This window comes from Pseudorca crassidens, chromosome 4 (genome assembly GCF_039906515.1).
Source record: "Pseudorca crassidens isolate mPseCra1 chromosome 4, mPseCra1.hap1, whole genome shotgun sequence".
NCBI lineage: Eukaryota > Metazoa > Chordata > Mammalia > Artiodactyla > Delphinidae > Pseudorca > Pseudorca crassidens.
Genome location: NC_090299.1, coordinates 75,436,980 through 75,459,828, shown reverse-complemented (window position 1 = coordinate 75,459,828; position 22,849 = coordinate 75,436,980). Strand labels below are relative to the sequence as shown.

The following is a 22,849-nucleotide window of genomic DNA, read 5'->3' as shown; positions in this document are numbered from 1 at the left end:
TCACATACATGTTCATCCATGTATGGTACCTCCACACTGATTGTTTACAGCTGTTGTTTCTCTTGACTGGTCATACCTGTACCTTACCAGTTAAATTTTTTTTTGTAAATTTATTTATTTATTTATATTTTATTTTTAGCTGCGTTGGGTCTTCGTTGCTGTGTGCGGGCCTTTCTCTAGCTGCGGCAAGCGGGGGCTACTCTTCGTTGCGGTGCGCGGGCTTCTCATTGCGGTGGCTTCTCTTGTTGCAGAGCACGGGCTCTAGGCGCACGGGCTTCAGTAGTTGTGGCGCACGAGCTTAGTTGCTCTGCAGCATGTGGGATCTTCCCGGACCAGGGCTTGAACCCGTGTCCCCTGCATTGGCAGGCGGAGTCTTAACCACTGTGCCACCAGGGAAGTCCCCAGTTAAATTTTTTTTTTTTTTTTTTTTTTCCGTTACGCGGGCCTCTCACTGTTGTGGCCTCTCCCGTTGTGGAGCACAGGCTTCGGACGTGCAGGCTCAGCCGCCATGGCTCACGGGCCCAGCCGCTCCACGGCATGTGGGATCTTCGCGGACCAGGGCACGAACCCGTGTCCCCTGCATCGGCAGGCGGACCCCCAACCACTGTGCCACCAGGGAAGCCCCCTAGTTAAATATTTTGAATGTCAGCCAACTGATATATTGTGAGCACTCACTCTTTGCCAGGAACATATCTATATTATCATAATAACATCACAAAACTGCTACAATTAGGCAATATTTCCCTTATCTGATAGCTGAAAAAAAATGTCTTAGGACAAGTAAGTGACCTTGAGCTTAAATCTGAAGTCTTTCGGACTTCAAGATCTGTTATTCAAGAAAATGACTCCTAAAGCCTTCTGAAGCCATTCTAGACTTAAATCCTCCACTGCTATTTTAAATTGTTATCCCTTAAATTCCAATTTAAAATTAAAAAAAAAATAATAAAGGCCCTGAGTTTTACTGATTCTCCAGCCACCACCAACCCCGCCTTTTTTTTTTAGGAGAGGCTAATGGAGAAAATTCCCTGGTGGTCCAGTGGTTAGGACTCCAGCTCTCACTGCCGAGGGCCTGGGTTCAGTCGCGGGTCAGGGAACTAAGATCCCACAAGCCACGCAGCCAAAAAATAAATAAATAAATTTTTTAAAATTAAAAAAAAAAAGAGAGAGGGGCTAAAGGAGAAATTTTTATTTTGGCTTATGTTTTTCTGTTTGTAACTATTCTCTGTTAAGGCAATTCTTCCTTTCCAAAGGAAGTCTCATGACCTTTTTCCCTGTCTTTCCCCCATAGGAGCAAACAGTGTTGTGTATCTGTCAGTAGAAGGACTGGTTGCATCTGTACAAGAAGGGATAACATTTAAAAAACAGAAAGTGAAAAGGCAAGATATTATGGTTCAAGAAAATGGGAATGGTCTGGAATGTTTTGAAAAGAACGGTCATTGTACAAAGGAAGATGTTATTGTTCAAGAAAATGGGAATGGTCTGGAATGTTTTGAAAAGAACGATCATTGTACAGCTTGTCTGACTGGAAAATACCCTGTGGAACTGGAATGGTAGCTGCTAGGGGCAGACACGATGTTTCAAAACACAAAGTTAGTGGAGAAGTTATAGTGGTTACACCTCCATTTACTGTTACTCGGTACAGTGTGAAATGCCACATGCTTGTGTTATAAGTTTTGAGATTTTTCTCTGAAAAGGGTACCAAAGTGCTATGATTTCTTTAGTAATCCTAGATAAATATTTTGGTATTATCTAGGAACTTGGATGATCCTTTCAGTTTTATTTAGTAGTTTAGTACTTTTATTTTTAGAAATCGTGTACATTTAACTTCAGATCATCAACAGTAATGCAACGAATCGGTAAATTTCTGTTCAAGAGAGGATTGCCAGGTACTCTACTCTCCCACAGGTTCTTAGAGAATTTTGTGGAATGTTTGAGAGTTATGGAAATTCAGTTATGGAATATTTTCATAATTGAACCTTGCTAATTACATATAAAACAACAATATGTGGTATTCTTTTTTTTCGCTCAAGCATTGGCTAGCCTTTTTCACCTGGTCAGAGAAGGTAGGTGGTCAGTGGCATTTGCCAGGTCCATGCTTTAAAGAGTTTGCAAGAGGTTAGACTAAGGTGTTGTGATGCAAACAGGACATGTGAGTTAAGTATAACATTTCATGCAAACCTTGAATCCATTATACCCCAAAGTTACCTAGCATCAAGAGTTCTCTTTAAAAAAAACAAAAAACAGAAGAAACACCTTTTTGTGCCTCACTTTCCCCACCTGTGCAATGAGGTGCTTATATTACTAAATTAAATAACTTGCAGCAGTTATTTTGGTGGTTAGAGCCATCATTCCACCTCTCAGTTTTAAGACAGTGCATGATTATTAGCTTTTGAAATGTTGGCCGTTGGTCTGCAATTGAGATTTCAAGAGGGAGACATACAGCAGTAATTTGCAACCTATCTTTGAGATGCTCTGAGAATGACTGTAAAAACATGGCTGTGCAAAATATTTTCCTACATTTGACTAGAAAGTATGATCCATACTCCTTAGTGCCCTTATAGTAGAAGCCCAGCAAGTAACCTGGTACATTTGAAGTAAAAAATAATTTTTTAGGTTCTAACAAACCTTTTATCCTTAATTTGATTATATGCTTTTTTAATGAAGTGCTTGATCACTTGCAAATATACTGTGTATGCAATGAGATGATCAAGTAGAAACATTGTAGGGGCCAATTTTATGGAACAAGGAGACAACAACTTTTCTCAGTTAGCATGCTCATCTAATTCTGAGCATCAACGTATCACTTTTTCTACTTTGTTTTATTGGGATCTAATGAATTAGATTTTTTTAAAGGTTTTTGTTTGTTTTTTAACATCTGAGATTTAAAACTTTAAAATGACTTGCCCTCAACCCTTGTTTATGTAAGATTTTGAAAACATAAAAGTGTTTGTTTCTGTGTTATTACTATGATTTGGTGTACATAGTGTCCAAATCCACCTAGAATTGTAATATTTATTAATAACCATAATCTTTTTTCTTCATTTGGTATTTAGTCTCATGTGTTGTATCATGGCAGTCCAAGAGAAAACGTTGACAGCTCTTTAAGCCCATGTGCAGCGGGCAGCAGTGGGTCAGATAACCCTGTGGTGGTACCACAAGCAAACTGGCATCTGAATAAAGCCCTGGGACCATTTGTGTGTATAGCCTCTTGCCTTAAATGTATTCCTCATGGCAGCATATGGAGGAGGCAAGACCTTATGGGTCAGTTTTGAACCAGCCTTACTTTGATTTTTTTAAAAACAAGAGACTCAGGGAAAGTACTAAACCAAAATCTCTGATATGACTTTTGTGTTTTCCATAGTTTTGTTTTATTGAGATGCTTTTATAAAGGAAAATGATACTGTGACAGTTTGGTAATTCTACAAATTTCTTGCTCTTTCTCCATCATGGCCTTTTATTTCACAAGTTTCTGAAGTGTGAATTACAATTTTATACCAGTGTAATCTCAAATGTTGTTTAACTGCTTTAAATTTTTATAGGTATTGTAAACTGCAGAGCAAATGAGAAATGTGTTTTCACAGGATCTATATTGTGAACTAAACTAAGCCTACTTTTTGTGACTTCCTTGTGATGCGTTGGTGACAAATACATGTAATGAGTACATTGAAATATGTGTGTGTACTTTTTCTAAATAATGACTTTCAGGTACTGCATTATAGTGAACAGCACAGTGACAGTCACATCCAGGATCCATTCTTGGCGCCAGCTAGTCATATCTTATTTCTCTGGTTCAGGCATTTCAGTAAATAGACCATCTCTTATGAACCAGGCAAAACTGCTGGCTGAGTAGGAGGGACAAATAAAGTAAATAGGAGTGCAGTGCTAAGTAAGCGCTATGTTAGTGCCAAGTTCTGTGGAGACACTAGCAAGAATAGGGAAGGTGTCACAGAAGAGGAGGCTTAGATTCCCAAACTGCGTGTGTGTGTTGGGGAGGAGTACTTTTAAAAATAAAAATAAAGTAGGTACGTGAATAAACTGTGGTACATCCAGACAGTGGAATATTATTCAGTCTGAGAAGAAATGAGCTGTCAAGCCATGAAAAGATGTGGAGGGAACTTAAATGGATATTACTAAGTGAAAGAAGCCTATCTGAAAAGAGTACATACTGTGTGATTCCAACTATATGACATTCTGGAAAAGGCAAAACTATGGAGAGAATAAAAAAGATCAGTGGTGGGCTTGCCTGGTGGCGCAGTGGTTGAGAGTGGTTGAGAGTCCGCCTGCCGATGCAGGGGACACGGGTTCGTGCCCCGGTCCGGGAAGATCGCACATGCCGCGGAGCAGCTGGGCCCGTGAGCCATGGCCGCGGAGCCTGCGCGTCCGGAGCCTGTGCTCCTCAACGGGAGAGGCCACGGCAGTGAGAGGCCCGCGTACCGCAAAAAAAAAAAAAAAACAAAAAAAAACCATCAGTGGTTGCCAGGAGCTGGTGGGGAGAGGGATGAATAGGTGAAGCACAGGGGATTTTTAGGATAGTGAACATATTTTGTATGTTACTATGATGGTGGATACATGTCATTATATATTTGTCCAAATCTGTAGAATGTATGACACCAAGAATGAACCCTAACGTAAACTATAAATTTTGAGTGATAATGATGTGTCAGTGTAATGATCACCTGTAACAAATGGACTACTTCCGGGGGGGGAGATATTAACGGGGAAGATTATTTTATGCGGGGGTAGGGGGCATATGGGAACTCTGTACCTTCTGCTCAATTTTGCTATGAACCTAAAACTACTTTAAAAAACAGTCTGTTTAAAAATAAAGATACCAGGGTCCTACCTCTAAAAAAAACTATCAAAATAATACATGCATATAGTTAAAAATGAAGAAAATAAAGAGGTCACTGCCCTCTCCAGTCCTCTGTAGTGCATCCACATTTAAATATTTTTTCTGTTGTTAATCTCTATGTTTTAAACAATTAGCTCATACTATTTACTTCTTACTGTACCAACTTTAGATATTATCTCTATTTCTTCCCTGGAATCTAGCAAAGTTTGCTCTGACAGGTAGACTTAAGTTCATCATATTAATATGATTAACTCAAGTACTTGAGTTTCTGATGCCTTTCTTAGGGTTTCAAGTAGGGTGTAGTCAACTCCTCTAAGGAAAATTGCCTTCATGTTTCATAAAGAGGTCAAAAAGAAAATCCAGCCCTCTCAGAAAAAAACTGCTCACTCAGACATTTTAGAGAAAACTGCAAAAAATGCCATGTAAATTTATGTTTTTGTGTGCAGAAATTGTCTTCTCATGTAGCTGAGAATTTGTTGGCTGGCAGGAACCAATGCTTTTAACCTTTTTAGAATTTCTTTTTTTTTTTTAACATCTTTATTGGAGTATAATTGCTTTACAATGGTGCATTAGTTTCTGCTTTATAACAAAGTGAATCAGAATTTCTCACTGCACTATGACAAACAGAAAATGATTACACAACGGAGACGCAAGTGGGTGCCTGCACTCTACCTCAATCATTGAAGATTGCTTGTTTGGCTCCACTGATGGTATGTTAGATGTGATGGTTAATTTTATGTTTCAGTTTGGCTAGGCTTTGGTGCTACGTTGTTCAAACACCAATCTAGACGTTGCCTGGAAGGTATTTTTTTTTACCTGGGATGAACGTGTAAATCAGTAGGCTGTGAGTAAAGCAGATTACCCTCCGTAATGTGGGTGTGCCTCATCCAGTCAGTTGAAGGCCTTAAGAGTAAAGACTGAGGTTTCCAGAAGAAGATAGAATTCTCAAGACCGCACCCTAGAAACCCTACCAGAGTCTCCAACCTGTTTCAAGACTGCAACATCAATTTTTTTTTTTGGCCACGGCATGCAGGATCTTAGTTCCCCAACCAGGTATCGAACCCATGTCCTCTGCAGTGGCAGTGCAGAATCTTAACCACTGGACCGCCAGGGAATTCCCTCTAGAGAACTCGAACGGACTCACTCTTGCAAAGAGCCTAACTTCCCTCATCCCTCCGTTCTTTCACAATCACCTGACAAAAATACCAAACCTGAATGAACCCATGGGCAGCTGAGCTCCCTTAGAGTAAATCACACACTCCTGTCCCAACTGTGACGTGGGCTACAGTGCTACCAGAGCACATAACAGGGACCTAACCTTGTCTTGGGGTAGGGTCAAAGGTTTTCAAATTTTTTTGTTGTTGTTGTTTAGAAATTTTTTAAGCGTATTTTTTATTTTTTTAATTTATTTATTTTGGCCGTGCTGCGTGGCATGCGGGACCTTCCCCGACCAAAGATCGAACCCGTGCCCCTTGCAGTAGAAATGCAGAGCCTTAACCACAGGACCTCCAGGGAAGTCCCTCAAAATTATTTTTGAAATAATTTTTATTTTCAAAAGAAACAATGACATTGACAACTGAGAGATGAGTTGGGAAGTAGCTGAAGAGAAGCAGTGAAATGAGAATGTACCAATAAATGTGCAGAGGATCAGCAAGGTACTGGGGCAGGCATTTGATACTTGCTGGGAATTGGAATGATGTAGTAGATAGATGGGGAACAGTAAAAAGATAGTTCAGGAAACAGGTGCAAAACACATGAATCTCTGCTGTCAAGAAGGGATTAAATGAAGACAGACTTGGAAATAATGCAGCTGTTACAGGTTCTATGAGAAGTGTAAGTCACCGTTTGGGAAGGCTTTTACCCTGTTTAAAATCTAATAAGCCAGTTTGTTACTGTTTCGTGGTAGTGGACATGAGATTCCTGGGTTAAAGAGAACTTCATTACTCATGGCAAAAGCAGTAGCCGGAGCTTCATGTCTGTCAATTCTCCATGCCTCCTAAGTCCCCCTCGGGTAACTAAGATAGACATAGATGGATGTCTGCACACACAGTGGGTTACGTTACAGGAAAGGAATACTAAGTTTGGGGGGATTCATTCCTTTTACAGTAAGTGGAAGAAAGCTTGCTGCTTGGGGAAGACATTACCTCAGCTCTGAAGATTGATCACCCCCAACAGCCCTGAAAAATGACCTGGATAAAGAGCAGTCAGTACCTTGCATTCTTTGCGTACCCAGCAAAAATTTGCAGGGACACTCGGGGCCCATGGAAAATTGATTTTCCCAGCGGTATGCTAGGTTTATGGGATGGGGGTTGGAGGAGGATAGGTAAATTCTCATACAAGGCTTGAAGAAAGGCATTGAGGAGGTGATGTTAGAACTGTTTTCATAAGAGGAATAAATGTTGATCAAGCAGGTGTGGGGAGGGAAAGGGTTTTTCAGCCTGTGACTCAGCCAAAGCACAGGTGTGGAAACTTGATAAGGGTTTGGTAGGCTCAGAAGACTTACTAGGGTCTTATTATAGCTGGCTCTTACAGTACCAGGTGTGGGCAATGTGGAGCATGGGGTGAGGAAGCAGTAGCCGACTGTGAGGGATTAGGCTAGAAAGATAACGAACTATCTTTTTTACCTTGCTAGAGTCTGAATGTCATGCAGGCAATCAGAGGCCACTGACGCTTCTTAAGCAGGAGAATGCTGTTACTGCTCTGGTGTATGTTTTAGAATGATCGCTCTAGATTACCAGGTAAAAATGAACATAGTCTTCTACATTTGCTCCCTCTTAGACCCCCTGAAAATGACAGTGAAGGGATTTTTAGAGTCACAAACTCTCAAGGATAGAGCGAAAGAGATAACAGAAACAAAATTTTAAAATCAAAAGCAAAGGGCTCAGGGAATTCCTGGGCGGTCCAGTGGTTAGGACTCTGCGCTTCTACTGCAGGGGGCATGGGTTCAATCCCTGATTGGGGAACTAAGATCCCGCATGCCGCATGGCGTGGCCAATAAATAAATAAATAAACAAACTCATTTATTTTTTAAAAACAAAAAAGCAAAGGGCTCGGCTGATTTGGAAAAGCTAGACTAAACCAGCAGTGAGCAAAGCCAGTAAGCAATCCTATTTACATCATAGAGCACCCTTAAAAACTGAGAAACTGGGGCTTCCCTGGTGGCACAGTGGTTGAGAGTCCGCCTGCCGATGCAGGGGACGCGGGTTCGTGCCCCGGTCTGGGAGGATCCCACATGCCGCGGAGCGGCTGCGCCCGTGAGCCATGGCCGCTGAGCCTGCGCGTCCGGAGCCTGTGCTCCGCAACGGGAGAGGCCACAACAGTGAGAGGCCCGCATACCGCAAAAAAAAAACAAAAAAAAAACGGAGAAACTGGCGTTTGGAAGCAGGGGTAAAGATGGTAACTAAAATGATTGGAAATTCACTTAGGAATGAGTTATACCCTTATGCTACCTCCCATCACCCTTAAGCTTAACTCTGAAGGCCGTTTTGTTTGGGAGAGAGTAAAACAGAGGGTCTTTGGAGGACATCAGGCACCTGGAATAGAATTAAGTGAAAAATTTTATACTGAATTCTGAGACCCTCCTCCCACCCCTGCAGCCCTTTTCTCTCACTTGATTTTCAAAACACTTGCTCCACGGATTCAGAGCTTCCAATCAGCTTTTAAATGCCCACTTTTAAATATGATCAGATAATCAATGATTATTACCAGACACCCGTGGAAGCCTCTAACATGAAAGAATCCAAAACCGACAGAAGAAATAGAGACTGCAAGGGGGGAAAAAAACTAAAAAAGCTATCATTAATATCAGAATTGAAAAATGATATTTTCAATAATGAAACAGACATTATCCTGGTAGCAGTTCAGAGTCTACTGTAGCCAAGCAAGACTGGAAGGGCTTTAGGGAAACACTGACCAAGAAGACCTGAACTAAGATAGCAGTAGTGGAGATGACGATGTTATCATTTAAAGAATGCAGATGGGGGGCAGGGGAGGAATGCAGATTGCAGGCCCCTCCATCACTAGAAAATGAATTCAGAGCCTCTTGGGATGGAGATCCAGGAATCTGGAATCTGTGTTGTTTAACATTACCACAAGCGATTCTGATATAGACAGCTGGGCATTGGTCTAGAGATTGGGGAGTAGAGGACGTAGGATCTAATTGCATACAGGAAGGTAAAAAAGAAGTTGGGTGGGAGTGGATATCTAGGGTTTCTTTACTGTCTCACTGGGTGGATAATGGTGTCATTCCCAAATATAGAAACAAAGAGACACCTTTGAGTGGCCCCTCCCCAAATAAAAGACCCATAGTACAACTTGGTGAAAGTCTCATGGGCAAGTGGAGGTATGTCTTGCTTGGATTACTGCTACAGTTCCTTGCCACCAACACCTAAGGACACGAAAGCATCCTATGCCTTTTCATGTATCGTTTATTGATGCCCGGCTGCCTCCTCAGTCCTTCCCCTAGCCAAAACAAAACCAAAACCCTGATCACTTTGTAACTGAGCAAGGGATCCTGCGTGCGGGGTGCAGAAAGCCAAACTCTTTGACAGCAGGTGTTTGCAGCAAAGTACGGGTTTATTTGCAGGGTGCCAAGCAAGGAAGTGGGAGATAGATCTCAGATCCACCCCATCTTGGTCTTTGAGTTAGGGACGTTTTAAAGGGGAAGAACAAAGAAACTGGGGTTAATCACAGTCTTCTTACATTTCTTAATCATGGTTTTGTGAGTCAGGTTGTCTCCAGTTTATGATTCTGGCCAGGTGATACAGGTCTGCGAGCTCATCTTACCTTGGAGAAACATCCTGAGTTTGTATGTTAATGATGATGCATATATCTACAACAGCAATTTTAGTACATTAACGATGTTATCAACAACAGCAGTCTTACTCATCTGACTTTGATTAGTGTTCAGTTAACACAGGATTGAGGTCAGAGGGGACAAGAAAGGGAATACAGTTGTGGAGGGAGAGATTAATCATAAACTCAGTAGGGGGGACTCGGTTTCAATTTCCTCTCTGCTACCGGCACAGTAGCTTTAAAAAATATCACTATTATTGCTGTTGACATTTTAGATAACTAACTTAAACGCCTCCAACTAAAATTCCCTTAAAAACAGATTTTTATTCAGCGTATAGCTTAAGTAACTCTCCTCAGACCTGTTTTCTTTATAGCTGTTTGAAAGTTAAAATTTTCTTAGTTACCGTTTAAATTCATCTCTTCCAATTAAAATGTCAGCCTACTTATGACAGGGACTTCGTTTGCAGGCTTTATTGTTGAACAGTTCCCCACAGTGTAGGGCAGGTTATAAAAAAAAGTCCAACGCATGAAGTCCAGTCACTCTTATTTCACAATGATTTCATCGCTCTTCACGTTAACTCTACGTAATATCTTTATCCCCACTTTGTGAACGAGGAGACACCTGCTTGGAATTAGTTTCTTGCCCGGAGTTTCTTGGCAAATATGAAAGGGTACGACTCCGACCAGGTCAACTTCAAAGTCCTTGCAAACCCTGTCCAAAACCCAGCAAGGCCGCACCTGAGATCTGAAACGAGACCCGCCAGCAAAGCAGCCAACACTTCTCTCGCATTGGCTCCGTAGCTCCGGGAAGGGGCGGGGCAGCAGGACGCTGCTTGCCCCGGGTCGCTCGTGCTGACGTCAGCAAGGCGACGGGGAAGATTTCTAGGAAGCCGAGAGCCCGGTGGGCTGCGCGGTGGGCCGGCTTTAAGGTGTTGGTTTATTCGCTGTATGTGAAGAAGTGTTGGGGTTGGATTGTCGGGAGAAGGTCCGGACGGGCTCGGACCTCCCCGCTACCCCCTCACCCCTACGCCTTCTGAGTGGGTCTCGGCAGGAGGCGGTATCCACTGGGGACACGTGCGAGGGAGGCGAAGTACGAAGACGCCTGCGGCTGACTGCGCACAGGTTTGCTTAGCTTCGGGCAACCGCCTGGCCTCGGAGTTGAATCAGTGGTGTCTGGAGGGATGGAGTGGTGCAAAAGCTGAACTTGACCCGTGTGCTCTCCCCTCACCCTGCCTTAGGCCCTCTGCTCCTTATTTCGAATGGAAATAAGCCTACCCTGTCTTGTTAGCGTGGTTTCGAAAAGCAATTGAAAAAATGTGTTGGAAGGTATAAAGTGCATTGTTATTAAACGTAGTTGCTTAGTGAAAGTTAAGAAGCCGGTGGATACGGGAAAATAAAGTTTTTAGATTATTTATGTCTTTACAATAGCCAATAACCTAGGAAGAGCCCCTGAGACTTCTGATAACTAAAGTAGCAGCCTCTACAGATACAAAGTAGCAAATATCTTAAAACTTAATGATCCCATTACATATATAATCTGTTTATCAGATTTTGCTTCCCCCCGCCCCCTTATATGGTCCCAGAAATGTTTGGGCATCCAGTTATTATAAAATTCTCTATTGGAGCGAATGTATTTATGATTCAGTTAATGAAAATGAAAACCTTAGACAACAAGAATAGATTTTGCCTTAATTCTCTATAGCAGCCACTGGGAAACTGGCAATTAAAAGTTTAAAAACATCTTAATTGTTGTATAGCTATGTGGGGCGAATCTTGTAATTTGTCATAAAAAAGACTTTTTTAAAAAGAATTTAATCCATTTTATAATCTTGCCCCTTACTTTGATGTCAAGGGATTTTAGATTATAGTATATTAATTAGATTGTCCTCCTGTGGAAAATTAACTGCTGGATGTGTTTTTGCATTAAAACAATGTTTTTTTTTTCCGTGTAGACTATAACTTTTTGTTAAAATGCTTTAGTATAATACATTCTGTAGTATAGGCAATTTGTTATTCATTTGGGGAGAGGGAAGCAGAAGGTCCCCTTCTGCACTTGCAGAATGGACTCATTCCCATAATCTTAGTGCATGTTATGAAAAGCTTTCCTTATATTTACGTAATGGTCATTTGTGTGTATGAGGAAAGCTTACAAATTTTATCTTGTGCATCACAGAAAGAGCTAGTATTTATAGAAAAGACTAAGTACTAAAGTTATTTTATATTTTAAAATTTTGTGTTTAGAAATCATAGCATTTCCAAACCTTATGGGTGTCAGCAGTTATTGGTTCATTTTGCTCTCTTTAGAAATGTTTTATTTTCTGTAATTGATATTGATTAAATGACATGGATGAATCAGTAGGGAAATGAGTTCAAAAGTATAAACAAATAAAAAACTTGAATAATTAAAATAGACTGTTTGATAAATCTTATTTGCTTTGAAATCCAGAAAATAAATTTCACAGCGGGAAAACAAAAATCACCTTTACCTTCAAGGAAATACTAGGAGTTGTGAAGTTTTTTTGTTGTTGTTCAGTCATCCCTAAAGTTTCTTTGATGAAATACTGTTTCAGATTTTCCTTTTTTTTAACTTTAAAAAATTTTTTTATTTTATTTATTTATTTTTGGCTGTGTTGGGTCTTCGTTGCTGCGCGTGAGCTTTCTCTAGTTGCGGTGAGCAGGGGCTACTCTTCGATGTGGTGCTCGGGCTTCTCATTGCGGTGGCTTCTCGTTGCAGAGCACAGGCTCTAGGCATGCAGGCTTCAATAGTTGTGGTGCGCGGGCTCGGTAGTTGTGACTCGCGGGCTCTAGAACGCAGGCTCAGTAGTTGTGGCGCACGGGCTTAGTTGTTCCGAGGCATGTGAGATCTTCCCGGACCAGGGCTCTAACCTGTGTCCCCTGCATTGGCAGGCAGATTCTTAACCACTGCGCCACCAGGGAAGCCCCAGATTTTCTTTTTATAGAATCTGCATTGAGAAGCCCAGAGAATATTGTATTGATACAATACTTTATTGAGTTGTAATACTATATTTAGAGTCTAAATTTAAATGAACTTATTGACAATTTAAAAATCAAACTAGAGGGAATTTCCTGGCGGTCCAGTGGTTAGGACTTGGCGCTCTTGGGGCCCTGGGTTGGATCTCTGGTCGGGGAACTAAGATGCTGCAAGCTGCCAAACAAACAAACCAAACAAAAAAACAAATAAATAAATATCAAACTAGAGTATGAAGAGCTTACTTCTTAACAATTATAAAAGTGGCTTGCTGTGTTATAATAATAATAAGCACAGTTTTTATATACAGGACTAAAACTGGATGGATGTAAAGGTTTTTTCTCTTCTTTCTATCAGAGGTTGGTTTTGCTTTCACCTAAATTCAGTTCCTAAAAGCAGACTTCATTTGCATTAGTCTTTTCAAAGTTACCATGCAGGATTGTAACCACTTTATTTTAATCAATATGTAACAACTGAAGAAAAATGAAAAAATTAAGCATGTGGTACTTTAAATTTGCTTTTATTTTGGGTAATTATTTATTATTATTCATTTCTTTTTTACTTTGTGTTCTGTTTTGAGAGAATTCTACATTTCTGCTTGTTTCATCCTCATCTATGTATATACCATTCCCCTCTCAAGTTTTCTTCCACCTCTGACAGGGAGTTAGGTTGCTTGTATCAAAATTTCAACCTCATTGTTCTCAGCAAAGTTACCATAGACAGTTGGTAGTTCAGAGATTCTTTAACTGTGTGTCTTTGATGTAGTTATTTTTGTGAGGAGTGATTGTATAGAATTTTTTCTCTACTTCCCGCCCCCCAGCAAACTCCCTAAAACTCATTGTCCCCCTAACATTTCTGGAAATAGGTAGAACTCTCTGCTACCAGTGATGTTCAGATAAACTTCAGTGAAATGACTCTTCAGGAATTGGTGCATCAGGCTGCCTCCCGTTATTCGGATAAAATAGCTGTATGTTTTGATGAGTGTAACAACCAACCTCCAGTTTATTACACCTACAAGACTGTGGTTAACGCTGCTTCAGAATTATCAAATTTTCTGCTGTTACATTGTGACTTTCAAGGAATTCGGGAAATTGGTCTCTACTGCCATCCTGGGATAAACTTACCCTCTTGGATTTTAGGGTAATATTTTTTAGAACTAAAAATTTGATATCTTAAAGTAAGATTGTTTTCAAAAGATATTCTGTGCTGACTCTGTACTTTGTTTCTTTAGAATTCTCCAAGTCCCTGCTGCTTATGCACCTATTGATCCAGATTCACCACCAGCATTATCAATTCATTTTATGAAAAAATGTAATCTAAAGTATATCCTTGTTGAAAAACAGCAAATTAATGTAAGTGTGGGTATCTAAGTTGTTTGTTTGTATTTTTATGTGTTACATTTACTTTTCAATTGAAGGGGTCCCATCCCCTGTCTTGATTTCTAAATTCACTAACTCAGCAAAATTCTTGGTCTCAGCACTGACATTTTGGGTTGGGTGTTTGTTGTGAGGCGTGTCCTGTACATTACGGGATGTTTAGTAACCCCCATGGCCTCATCTAATAATTGCCAGTAGCACCCCCTAGTTGCAACAACCAAAATTGTCTTCAGACATTGCCAAACGTCTCCTGGAGGCACCCTCCACCCCACGTGCTCCACTGAGAACCACTGCTCAATGGCATGGACGTATCTTCTAGCCTCATAATAATGTATTGTGCATTGTTTTGAATTTACTTTCTCTTTCCAAAGTTGTTTTTATAGTAGGAAACTTTTATAATACTTGATACTTTTATCTTGGTGTATTTATGGTAACTTACAGTGGTCAGCAACATTAAAGAACTATATCCAAGCTTAGATTTTGCAAAAGAGATTGGCACTTAAACCAGACCTTTCTGGAAAACTAAATTTATTACTTTTTTTTATTTTTAAGTGACTGCCAACCAGAGATCTAGCAAAGAAACACTGCTTTAGGGGCAAGAATTGGTATTATATGTTAAGCAGGGTACCCCATGTTTCATTATTATTTCTTCATTTCTTGCTTATAAAATATTGTTTTACCATGGAGAAAACATTATAGAAACTATATTCAATTTAGCCTATCATTTAGCCCATTACCTATATGAACCATTTTATATTGGGGGTAACTTAAATGAATTTTACCTATTTGTGTATATGTGTATGCATCTATATCTGTAATATATAGCAGTAAGACAATTCAAAAGCTTCAGATATTATATGGAGGACTTCCTAGAGAATAATGGGTATTAGAGTAAGGCCTCCAGAAAGAGACAATAAAGTATTAATTTAGTTAATAAATATTTTCTAAGTACACATATATCAGTGTCTGGCCACAGTTTTCTCTTCTGTTCCTCACATTGGTTATTTGTTGATAAGTTAGAAAGACTAAAATGAGGATGTGATATTCATTTTTTTAACAACCTTGGTGAAAGTTTTTATAGACAAGGTGGGTGGGTGGGAGAATTAATTGTCAATATCAAGCTATTCTTCATAACTGCATATAGGAAGGAGTTGAGTACATAGCAGCAAACCCTACAGAAAGTACCTTGCTTCCTGTTCCATGATTTTGATGATGGTGTAAGTGTTCTTCCTTCACTTAACACAGGAACAATCAGTGTATTTATTGAGCATCTACTGTATGCCCATGATCCACTAGAGTAGTGGTTTTCAGCTGGCCATGATTTTACCTGCCAGGAAACATTCTGCAATGTCTGGAGATATTTTTTATGGTCATGATGGAAAGGGGGTGCCACTGGCTTCTAATGGGTAGAGGCCAGGGATGCTGCTAAAAACCCTACAATGCATAAGACAGTCCCCACAAAGATTTAACTGTTCCAGAATGTCAGTAGTGTTTAGATTGAGAAACTCTGCACTAGAGACAGGGTGTTTGGGAGGGCATTGGTATGTGAAAGCAGTCTAAAATATGATTCTTGCCCTCTAGTTGCTTATATAGTTGGAGAGAAAAGGTTAGTACTTCCCAGGTCTGCATAGTGTGATATTGCCCTAAGTGAAGTATACGTAGCCCAGTAGAGACAGGACAGTTTTAATGGAGGAGGATGGTTTTTGAGCTAGGTCTTAAGAATATGTGGGCCTTAATTTTTTTTACATTACAGAATATACCACACCTTACACCTAAAACCACAACACAGACACAAACAGAAAACTCCTGGTCCTGGGTTGTGATCTTTTCCTCTCGTTTAAATTGATTTCTTTACTGTGAAAACTTGTTATGCTTCATTAAGCTGCTGCTTATCAACCTAAAAAGATATACTCAAAGGAAACTTCTGTATTAATCTATTTCCATCTACCAAGTAACTGAGCCAGAAACTCAGCAATCTTCTCAAGCTCACTCCCTATCCAGAAAGTCATCAAGTCCTATTGATTCTTTCTTCATAGACCCTTTCTGTCTACTTCTGCTGCAACAGACCATTCAGGCCCATATAGCATATCTGAATTGTTATGAAAGGTTCATTAAAGGCTCTCATTTATCAGAGTCTTGCATATAAGTCTCTCCTTGACAAGCAAAGTCTAGTCTGTGCTACTGCCACTTTCTGTTGGATCCCATCACAGGTTAAGGTCTAAACTCCTTGGTGTTGAGTACACAGTTATTAAGGATTAGCATCTCATCTCCTATCAACAGCACTACTTATCTTCTCCATCTTCCCCAATTCTGCAGCTTATTGGAATGCTTACTGTTCTCCATAACACCAGCTTTGTCAGGTCAGATACTGTGTATTGACTTGTTTGTTTAAAGTACCCCTCTTTATTTGGAGAATAGCTACTTATAACACACAAATATTACATATGAAGAATCAATCTCTGACCTTCCAGGCAAGTTAAGTTCAGCCTTCTCTGTTCTCATTCATGTTTTTTAATTTTTTTTTTGATTGACTGATTGATTGATTTTGGCTGTGCCGCAGTATGTGGGATCTTAGTTCCCGGACCACGGATCGAACCTGCGCCCCCTGCAGTGGAAGCATGGAGTCTTAACCATTGGACCACCAGGGAAATCCCCTGTTCTCATTCACATTTAAAGCATATTTCATTATTACACCACATTGCACTGCAGTTGTGTGTTTTTATGTCTCTATTTTAAAAATGAGTTTGAAAGTAAGCAACGCACTTTACTCTTGTAGGTTTCTCATTTATCTTTTTATTCTTGGATATATAGCAAGTACAGTTGACCCTTGAACAACTCAGGGGTTAGGGGCAGTGACTTCTGCGCAGTGGAAAATTCGCCTATAACTTTACAGTTGTCCTTGGTACCCGCATCCGCAGATTCAACCAACCTCGGATATAAGTGGACCTGTGCAATTCAAACCCATGTTCAAAAGTCAGCTGTACTTAAAAAAAAAAAAAGCTATGTTGAATGAGTAAATGAATACTTAATATTCTATATAAAAGAGAATGCGTTTTAACATATTAATGTTGTAAAACTTTGTTCCCCATTTAACATAGAAATTCAAATCTTCCTATGAAACGTTATTGAACTATGATATGTTTACAGTAGAACATAATGACCTAGTACTCTTCAGACTTCACTGGAAAAATGTTGAGGTGAGCTTGATGCTAAATAATAGCATAAGAAGAGAGACATATGAAAAAGAAAAAATGACAAAGAATGTGAATTCTGAGAACAGCAGTGAAGAAAAGTTAGAAGAGCACATGGATGTGAGGCTAAAGCATTGCTTGGCCTATGTTCTCCGTACATCAGGCACCACGGGGATACCTAAGATTGTCAGAGTCCCTCATGCATGTATAGTGCCAAACATCCAGCACTTTCGGTAAGTTCTATCCTTAGAATCCTTCTTCAGAACTTGTAATTTAAAGGGAAAAATGAATTTTGAAATACCTGTTCTTTATAACTCTTGTTCCTAAATTGACAGTCCTAAGTACTTGGGTCTCTTGTTTCAGCTATATCTGAACTTTAGCTCTCTTTAGCAGAGTAGGGCTTTACCTGTTTGATCCAGACCTGGAGCCAAACAGCAATCAAATGATATGGCTGGAAGCTTTGCTTCTTAATTATTAGTAAGAAGAGAGGAAACATATTCCTGGCAGAGGTACCTACGGAGGTATGGGAGAAAGAAGGAGTTTGGCTTGCTAGAGTGTACTGGGCAGAGCTGAAGAGTGGGAGGGTAGGAGTCGTATGACCTGAGGGGGCAGGCACCTGGTGTGCTCTGTTGGAGAAGTTTGAACTTAATCCAAGGAACCATTAAAAAATTTTGCATTTCATTAAGTTTACTCTTGTAGCATCGTTGAGTTGGTTTTACTGTTATGGGAAATGAGAAATCTCTATAAAGTTGAGATTCTCAACTTTTGAAGAAAGGAGGAAATAGAGGAGGAAGGGAACCAGAGAGGAGTAGGCTTAGAAAATCAGAGGAGGAAACAGAAATAGAAATGGAAAGCTCATGGGACACATCTGTAATTTTATGTCATTATAAGTTTTATGTACTTAAAATTTTTTTAGTAACCACATTTAAAAAGTAAAAAGGGGACTTCTCTGGTGGCGCAGTGATTAAGAATCCACCTGCCAATGCAGGAGACATGGGTTCGATCCCTGGTCCGGGAAGATCCCACATGCCGCGGAGCAACTAAGCCCGTGTGCCACAACTACTGAGCCTGCACTCTAGAGCCCTCGAGCCACAACAACCGAGCCTGCATGCCTAGAGCCCGTGCTCTGCAACAAGAGAAGCTATCGCAATGCGAAGCCCGCACACCGCAACAAAGAGTAGCCCCCGCTCACCACAGCTAGAGAAAGCCCGTGTGCAGCAATGAAGACCCAACGCAGCCAAAAATAAATTAATTTAAAAAAAGTAAAAAGTGAAATTAATTTTAACAATATATCTTATTCAGTATACCCCAAATATTTTAATATGTAATCAATATAAAAATTTAGTGAGGTACTTTACAATTTTTTTTTTTTAATTTTTTAAATTTTTGGCTGTGTTGGGTCTTCGTTGCTGCACAAGGGCTTTCTCTAGTTGCAGTGAGCGGGGGCTACTCTTTGTTGCCGTGAGCGGGCTTCTCGTTGCAGTGGCTTCTCTTGTCGCAGAACGTGCAGGCTCAGTAGTTGTGGCTCGTGGGCTCTAGAGTGCAGGCTCAGTAGTTGTGGCGCACGGGCTTGGTTGCTCTGCAGCATGTGGGATCTTCCTGGATCAGGGATCGAACTGGTGTCGACTGCACTGGCGGCAGTTTCTTAACAACTGTGCCACCAGGGAAGTCCTACATTCTTTTTTATATACTAATTATTTTCAAAATCTAGCACGTATTTTATACTTAAACATCTCTATGTGGACCAGTCACATTGTTAGTGCTCAGTAGGCACATGTATCTAGTGGCTACTATGTTGGATGCCCAGGTCTAGAAGGAAGGAATGGTTAAATGCTGCAGAGGTATCTATTGTAATTGGCAATCTGTTTTTTTTTGGTTTTGTTTTGTTTTTAATATTTTATTTATTTATTTATTTATTTAAATTTTTGGCTGCGTTGGGTCTTAGTTGTGGCATGCACGATCTTCATTGTGGCGTGTGGGATCTTTTGTTGTGGTGCATGGGCTCTTCAGGTGGCTTCTCTCTAGTTCTGGTGTGCAGGTTTTCTCTCTCTAGTTGTGGTGTGTGGGCTTCTCTCTAGTTGAAGTGTGCAGGCTTAGTTCCCTGACCAGAGATTGAACCCTCACCCCCTGCATTAGAAGGCGGATTCTTTAACGCTGGACCACCAGGGAAGTCCTGACAATCTGGTCTTTAGTGCTTTCACTTCTAATTCCCAGGGCTGAACAGTACAGGCTGGAGATAAGAGAATGAGAGATAAGGAAATGGAGACAACAAAAGTAAAGTGTTATTTTCTAGAAACTAGTTTTAATAGAAGAGAAAGGATTCTGGGAGGGTGTAGCTTTTTTGTCTTTGTTTTTAGATGGGAGAGACTTGTAGGCTGAGCATAAAGACCTGGTAGAGAGGATTGGTTAGAAAAATCAAGTGGTAGGAATATGGTAAAGGAGTAAGATACTTTGAGATGGGAGGAGATGATATTTAAAATACTCTCTGTTCTTTAGAGAGCCTTAAAAGGATAAGAGGGATAATAAGTTACATAAATTCTTTATGTAATAAGGAATGTTAGAGGAAGTTGATGGATTGTAACTTTAGAAAGAAATAGGATGCAATGTCCTATGCTAACGTTATGGGAAGTGAGGTGGGGATGGAGATACAGGCAACTTGAGGAGAGTGGAGCTGATTTGGAATCTAGGAGAGGTGGGAGAGACAGCTGACTAAGAGGCACTGGGCCTAACAGGCAGGAATTGTCTGTAAGGTGAGAGCAAATATGTGCTCAGTGAGGGATGAGGGGCTAATTTGTGAGTAGAGTGTACAGATTTCTTGATAGCTATTTTGTGCTTGAACTTAATGAAATCTATTTGCTTATTAAACGCTTTTTGGTTTACTTTTAGGTTCACAAGTAAGCAAAGTGCTAAATAATTGGATTCTGAAAGATGAAATGTTCAGATATCCAATTTAGAAATTGAAACAGTGATGTTAAATTTTCTATTTGATTTGGACTTAAATCACCAAGCTAGGAAGTACCAAATTTCAGCTGACTCCCCAGATATTATCAGAATAACCTGATAGTAAGATAAAGCTGAGTTTATTGCTTACATTGGTAGGAGAGAATGCTGCCTACCTCCAAGAGTATGATGGTCTCAGAGGGAGAAGGGCAGGATCTGATTTACTGAGATTTTGAAGTAAGGTAGATCTTTTTTTTTTAATTAACTAATTTATTTATTTTTGGCTGCATTGGGTCTTCATTGCTGTGCACGGGCTTTCTCTAGTTGCAGCGGAGCAGGGGCTGCTCTTCTTTGCGGTGCGCGGGCTTCTCATTTCGGTGGCTTCTTTTGTTGCAGAGCACGGACTCTAGGCTCGTGGCCTTCAGTAGCTGTGGCTCGTGGGCTTCAGTAGTTGTGGCTCGCGGGCTTCAGTAGTTGTGGCTCGCAGCCTCTAGAGCACAGGCTCAGTAGTTGTGGTGCATGGGCTTAGTTGCTCCACAGCATGTGGGATCTTCCCAGACCAGGGCTCGAACCCGTGTCCCCCGCATTGGCAGGCGAATTCTTTATTTATGTATTTATTTTTGTCTGTGTTGGGTCTTCGTTGCTGCGTGAAGGCTTTCTCTAGTTGCGACGAAGGGGGGCTACTCTTAGTTGCGGGTTGTGGGCTTCTCATTGCAGTGGCTTCTCTTGTTGTGGAGCACAGGCTCTAGGCGCGCGGGCTTCAGCAGTTGTGGCTCGCGGGCTCTAGAGCACAGGCTCAGTAGTTGTGGTGCACGGGCTTAGTTGCTCCGCGGCATGTGGGATCTTCCCAGACCAGGGATCAAACCCGTGTCCCCTGCATTGGCAGGCAGATTCTTAACCACTGCACCACCAGGGAAGTCCCTGGCAGGTGGATTCTTAACCACTGCACCACCAGGGAGGTCCCTAGACCTTTCAATACAGGGGCTTAATTTAAGGATTGGGTAAGGTTTGTGATATAACAATGATGGATTGGTGGAAATAGCAAAGGAACTTTTGAGAAAAGAGGTTCAGAGAGTCTTGGGTTGTAAACCGTTTTTGATGCTTTTGTTAAAGAGATGATTTGGTTTTCATTAATGAACAGTAAAGTTATATGTAACTTCTGTTTTCTTGGTTTAGAATCTCCTAGAATAATAAAACTGTGCTAATGAAGACAATGTAAATAGTAAGTCCTATTAATATAGGCAGTAAACTCAGTAAACTGTGTGAGGGTAAACCTTTTTTGTTTTGTTTTTTTTAGGTGTGACAGTGCTACTCTCTGAAAGCAGATTATGGGACTTTGATTTGTTGTTTGTCTTTTGCTTTATTGTTTTATAAGAACATGTGAGAAGAATTGTGTTGTTTATGCCCACAGGCATTTTACAAAGACAGATACAGTATCTTCTGTAGTGATAACATGGAATTGAACTTCCCTTAAAATATTTACTAATCTTTCTAGATTATGCCAAAAAAAAAAAGAAAAAAAAGCTGAATAGCTGTGCATCAAATATATAGTCTTTAGTTGTATAAGCATTTGTGAGCCTTTAGGGTTTCTCTGTTGTTGTTTTTTTGTTTTGCGGTACGTGGGCCTCTCACTGTTGTGGCCTCTCCCGTTGCGGAGCCCAGGCTCTGGATGCGCAGGCTCAGCGGCCATGGCTCACGGGCCCAGCCGCTCCACGGCACGTGGGATCTTCCCGGACCAGGGCATGAACCCGTGTCCCCTGCATCGGCAGGCGGACTCTCAACCACTGCGCCACCAGGGAAGCCCTGTGAGCTTTTAGTTTATAAGGAACTATTTTGTTTTTTGTGCACAATTACCTAGTTTGATTGCAGAGTCAGAAATGAAGTGGAAATTTAAAACTCCTTTTGTTTCAGTCAAACAAGAAAAGTAGCTCAGTGAAGTTAAAAAAAAAGTAAAAAAAAGAAAAAAAAAGTAGAACTTTTCTATTATTTTATGGTGGCTTCTTTTTTTAAGCCCCCTTTTACTTCTGGAGCTTGATGACTTAATATAGTACTCTGAAGGAATGCCCAGCAAAACTTATCCTTTTTATATATTTGTTTAGATTATTTATCTTGTTAAATATATTTTTGTAATCATATCTTAAAGAGAACTACATGGACTTCCCTGGTGGCGCAGTGGTTTAAACTCCACCTGCCAATGCAGGGGACATGGGTTTGAGCCCTGGTCCGGGAAGATCCCACATGCTGCGGAGCAACTAAGCCCGTGCACCGCAACTACTGAGCCTGCGCTCTAGAGCTCACGAGCCACAACTGCTGAAGCCCTTGCACCTAGAGCCCGTACTCCACAACAAGAGAAGCCACCGCAATGAGAAGCCCGTGCACCACAACAAGGAGTAGCCTGCTCACTGCAACTAGAGAAAGCCTGTGCGCAGCAACAAAGACCCAACGCAGCCAAAAAAAAAAAAGAACTATAGTTATTTTTCTTGCTGAATTCTCTTCTCAGTTGACCTTCCTAAAATAAATTGTTGGACGGACATCTTTTCTAATATTACATATCTTGGATATTCTGTTGAAATTAAAACAGGAACATACAGTTGTAAAGCCTTTTAAAAATGATATTTAAGTACTATTTTTTTTAGTTGATATTTATGACTTTGTACAAGTTACTTAACCTCCCTGAATTTCCTTTTCCTCATTTTTAAATGGTGGT

General features: G+C 40.6%; 3 protein-coding genes and 1 long non-coding RNA gene across 10 annotated transcripts in view; 2 read left to right on the top strand and 2 right to left on the bottom strand.

Annotated features, from left to right (window-relative positions):
- The window catches only part of PPAT (phosphoribosyl pyrophosphate amidotransferase), a 37,085-nt gene extending 33,416 nt beyond the window's left edge, over positions 1-3,669 (top strand). For both annotated transcript variants that reach the window (XM_067736100.1, XM_067736099.1), the window contains one exon: positions 1,289-3,669. In XM_067736100.1, the coding sequence (XP_067592201.1) occupies positions 1,289-1,554 (266 nt within the window). In that variant the 3' untranslated portion in view covers positions 1,555-3,669. The remainder of the gene's footprint in view (positions 1-1,288) is intronic.
- Positions 3,670-9,408: 5,739 nt separating this feature from the next.
- Positions 9,409-10,466, bottom strand: LOC137223739 (uncharacterized). Its single transcript, XR_010943033.1, has 2 exons — positions 10,385-10,466; positions 9,409-9,683 (listed from the first exon to the last, which is right to left on the bottom strand). It is a non-coding gene; the product is annotated as an uncharacterized lncRNA (long non-coding RNA).
- Positions 10,467-10,491: 25 nt separating this feature from the next.
- Positions 10,492-22,849, top strand: part of AASDH (aminoadipate-semialdehyde dehydrogenase) — a 35,190-nt gene continuing 22,832 nt past the window's right edge. Inside the window, exons 1-4 of one of the 6 annotated variants that reach the window (XM_067736084.1) lie at positions 10,492-10,768; positions 13,501-13,775; positions 13,867-13,987; positions 17,110-17,435. In XM_067736084.1, coding sequence (XP_067592185.1) covers positions 13,546-13,775; positions 13,867-13,987; positions 17,110-17,435 — 677 coding nt within the window. In that variant the 5' untranslated portion in view covers positions 10,492-10,768; positions 13,501-13,545. The other 5 variants (XM_067736087.1, XM_067736083.1, XM_067736085.1 and 2 more) reach the window with 5 other exon arrangements.
- The window catches only part of CRACD (capping protein inhibiting regulator of actin dynamics), a 314,918-nt gene continuing 304,142 nt past the window's right edge, over positions 12,074-22,849 (bottom strand). The window contains exon 10 of the mRNA XM_067736077.1: positions 12,074-12,812. Within this exon, the coding sequence (XP_067592178.1) occupies positions 12,715-12,812 (98 nt within the window). The 3' untranslated portion in view covers positions 12,074-12,714. The remainder of the gene's footprint in view (positions 12,813-22,849) is intronic.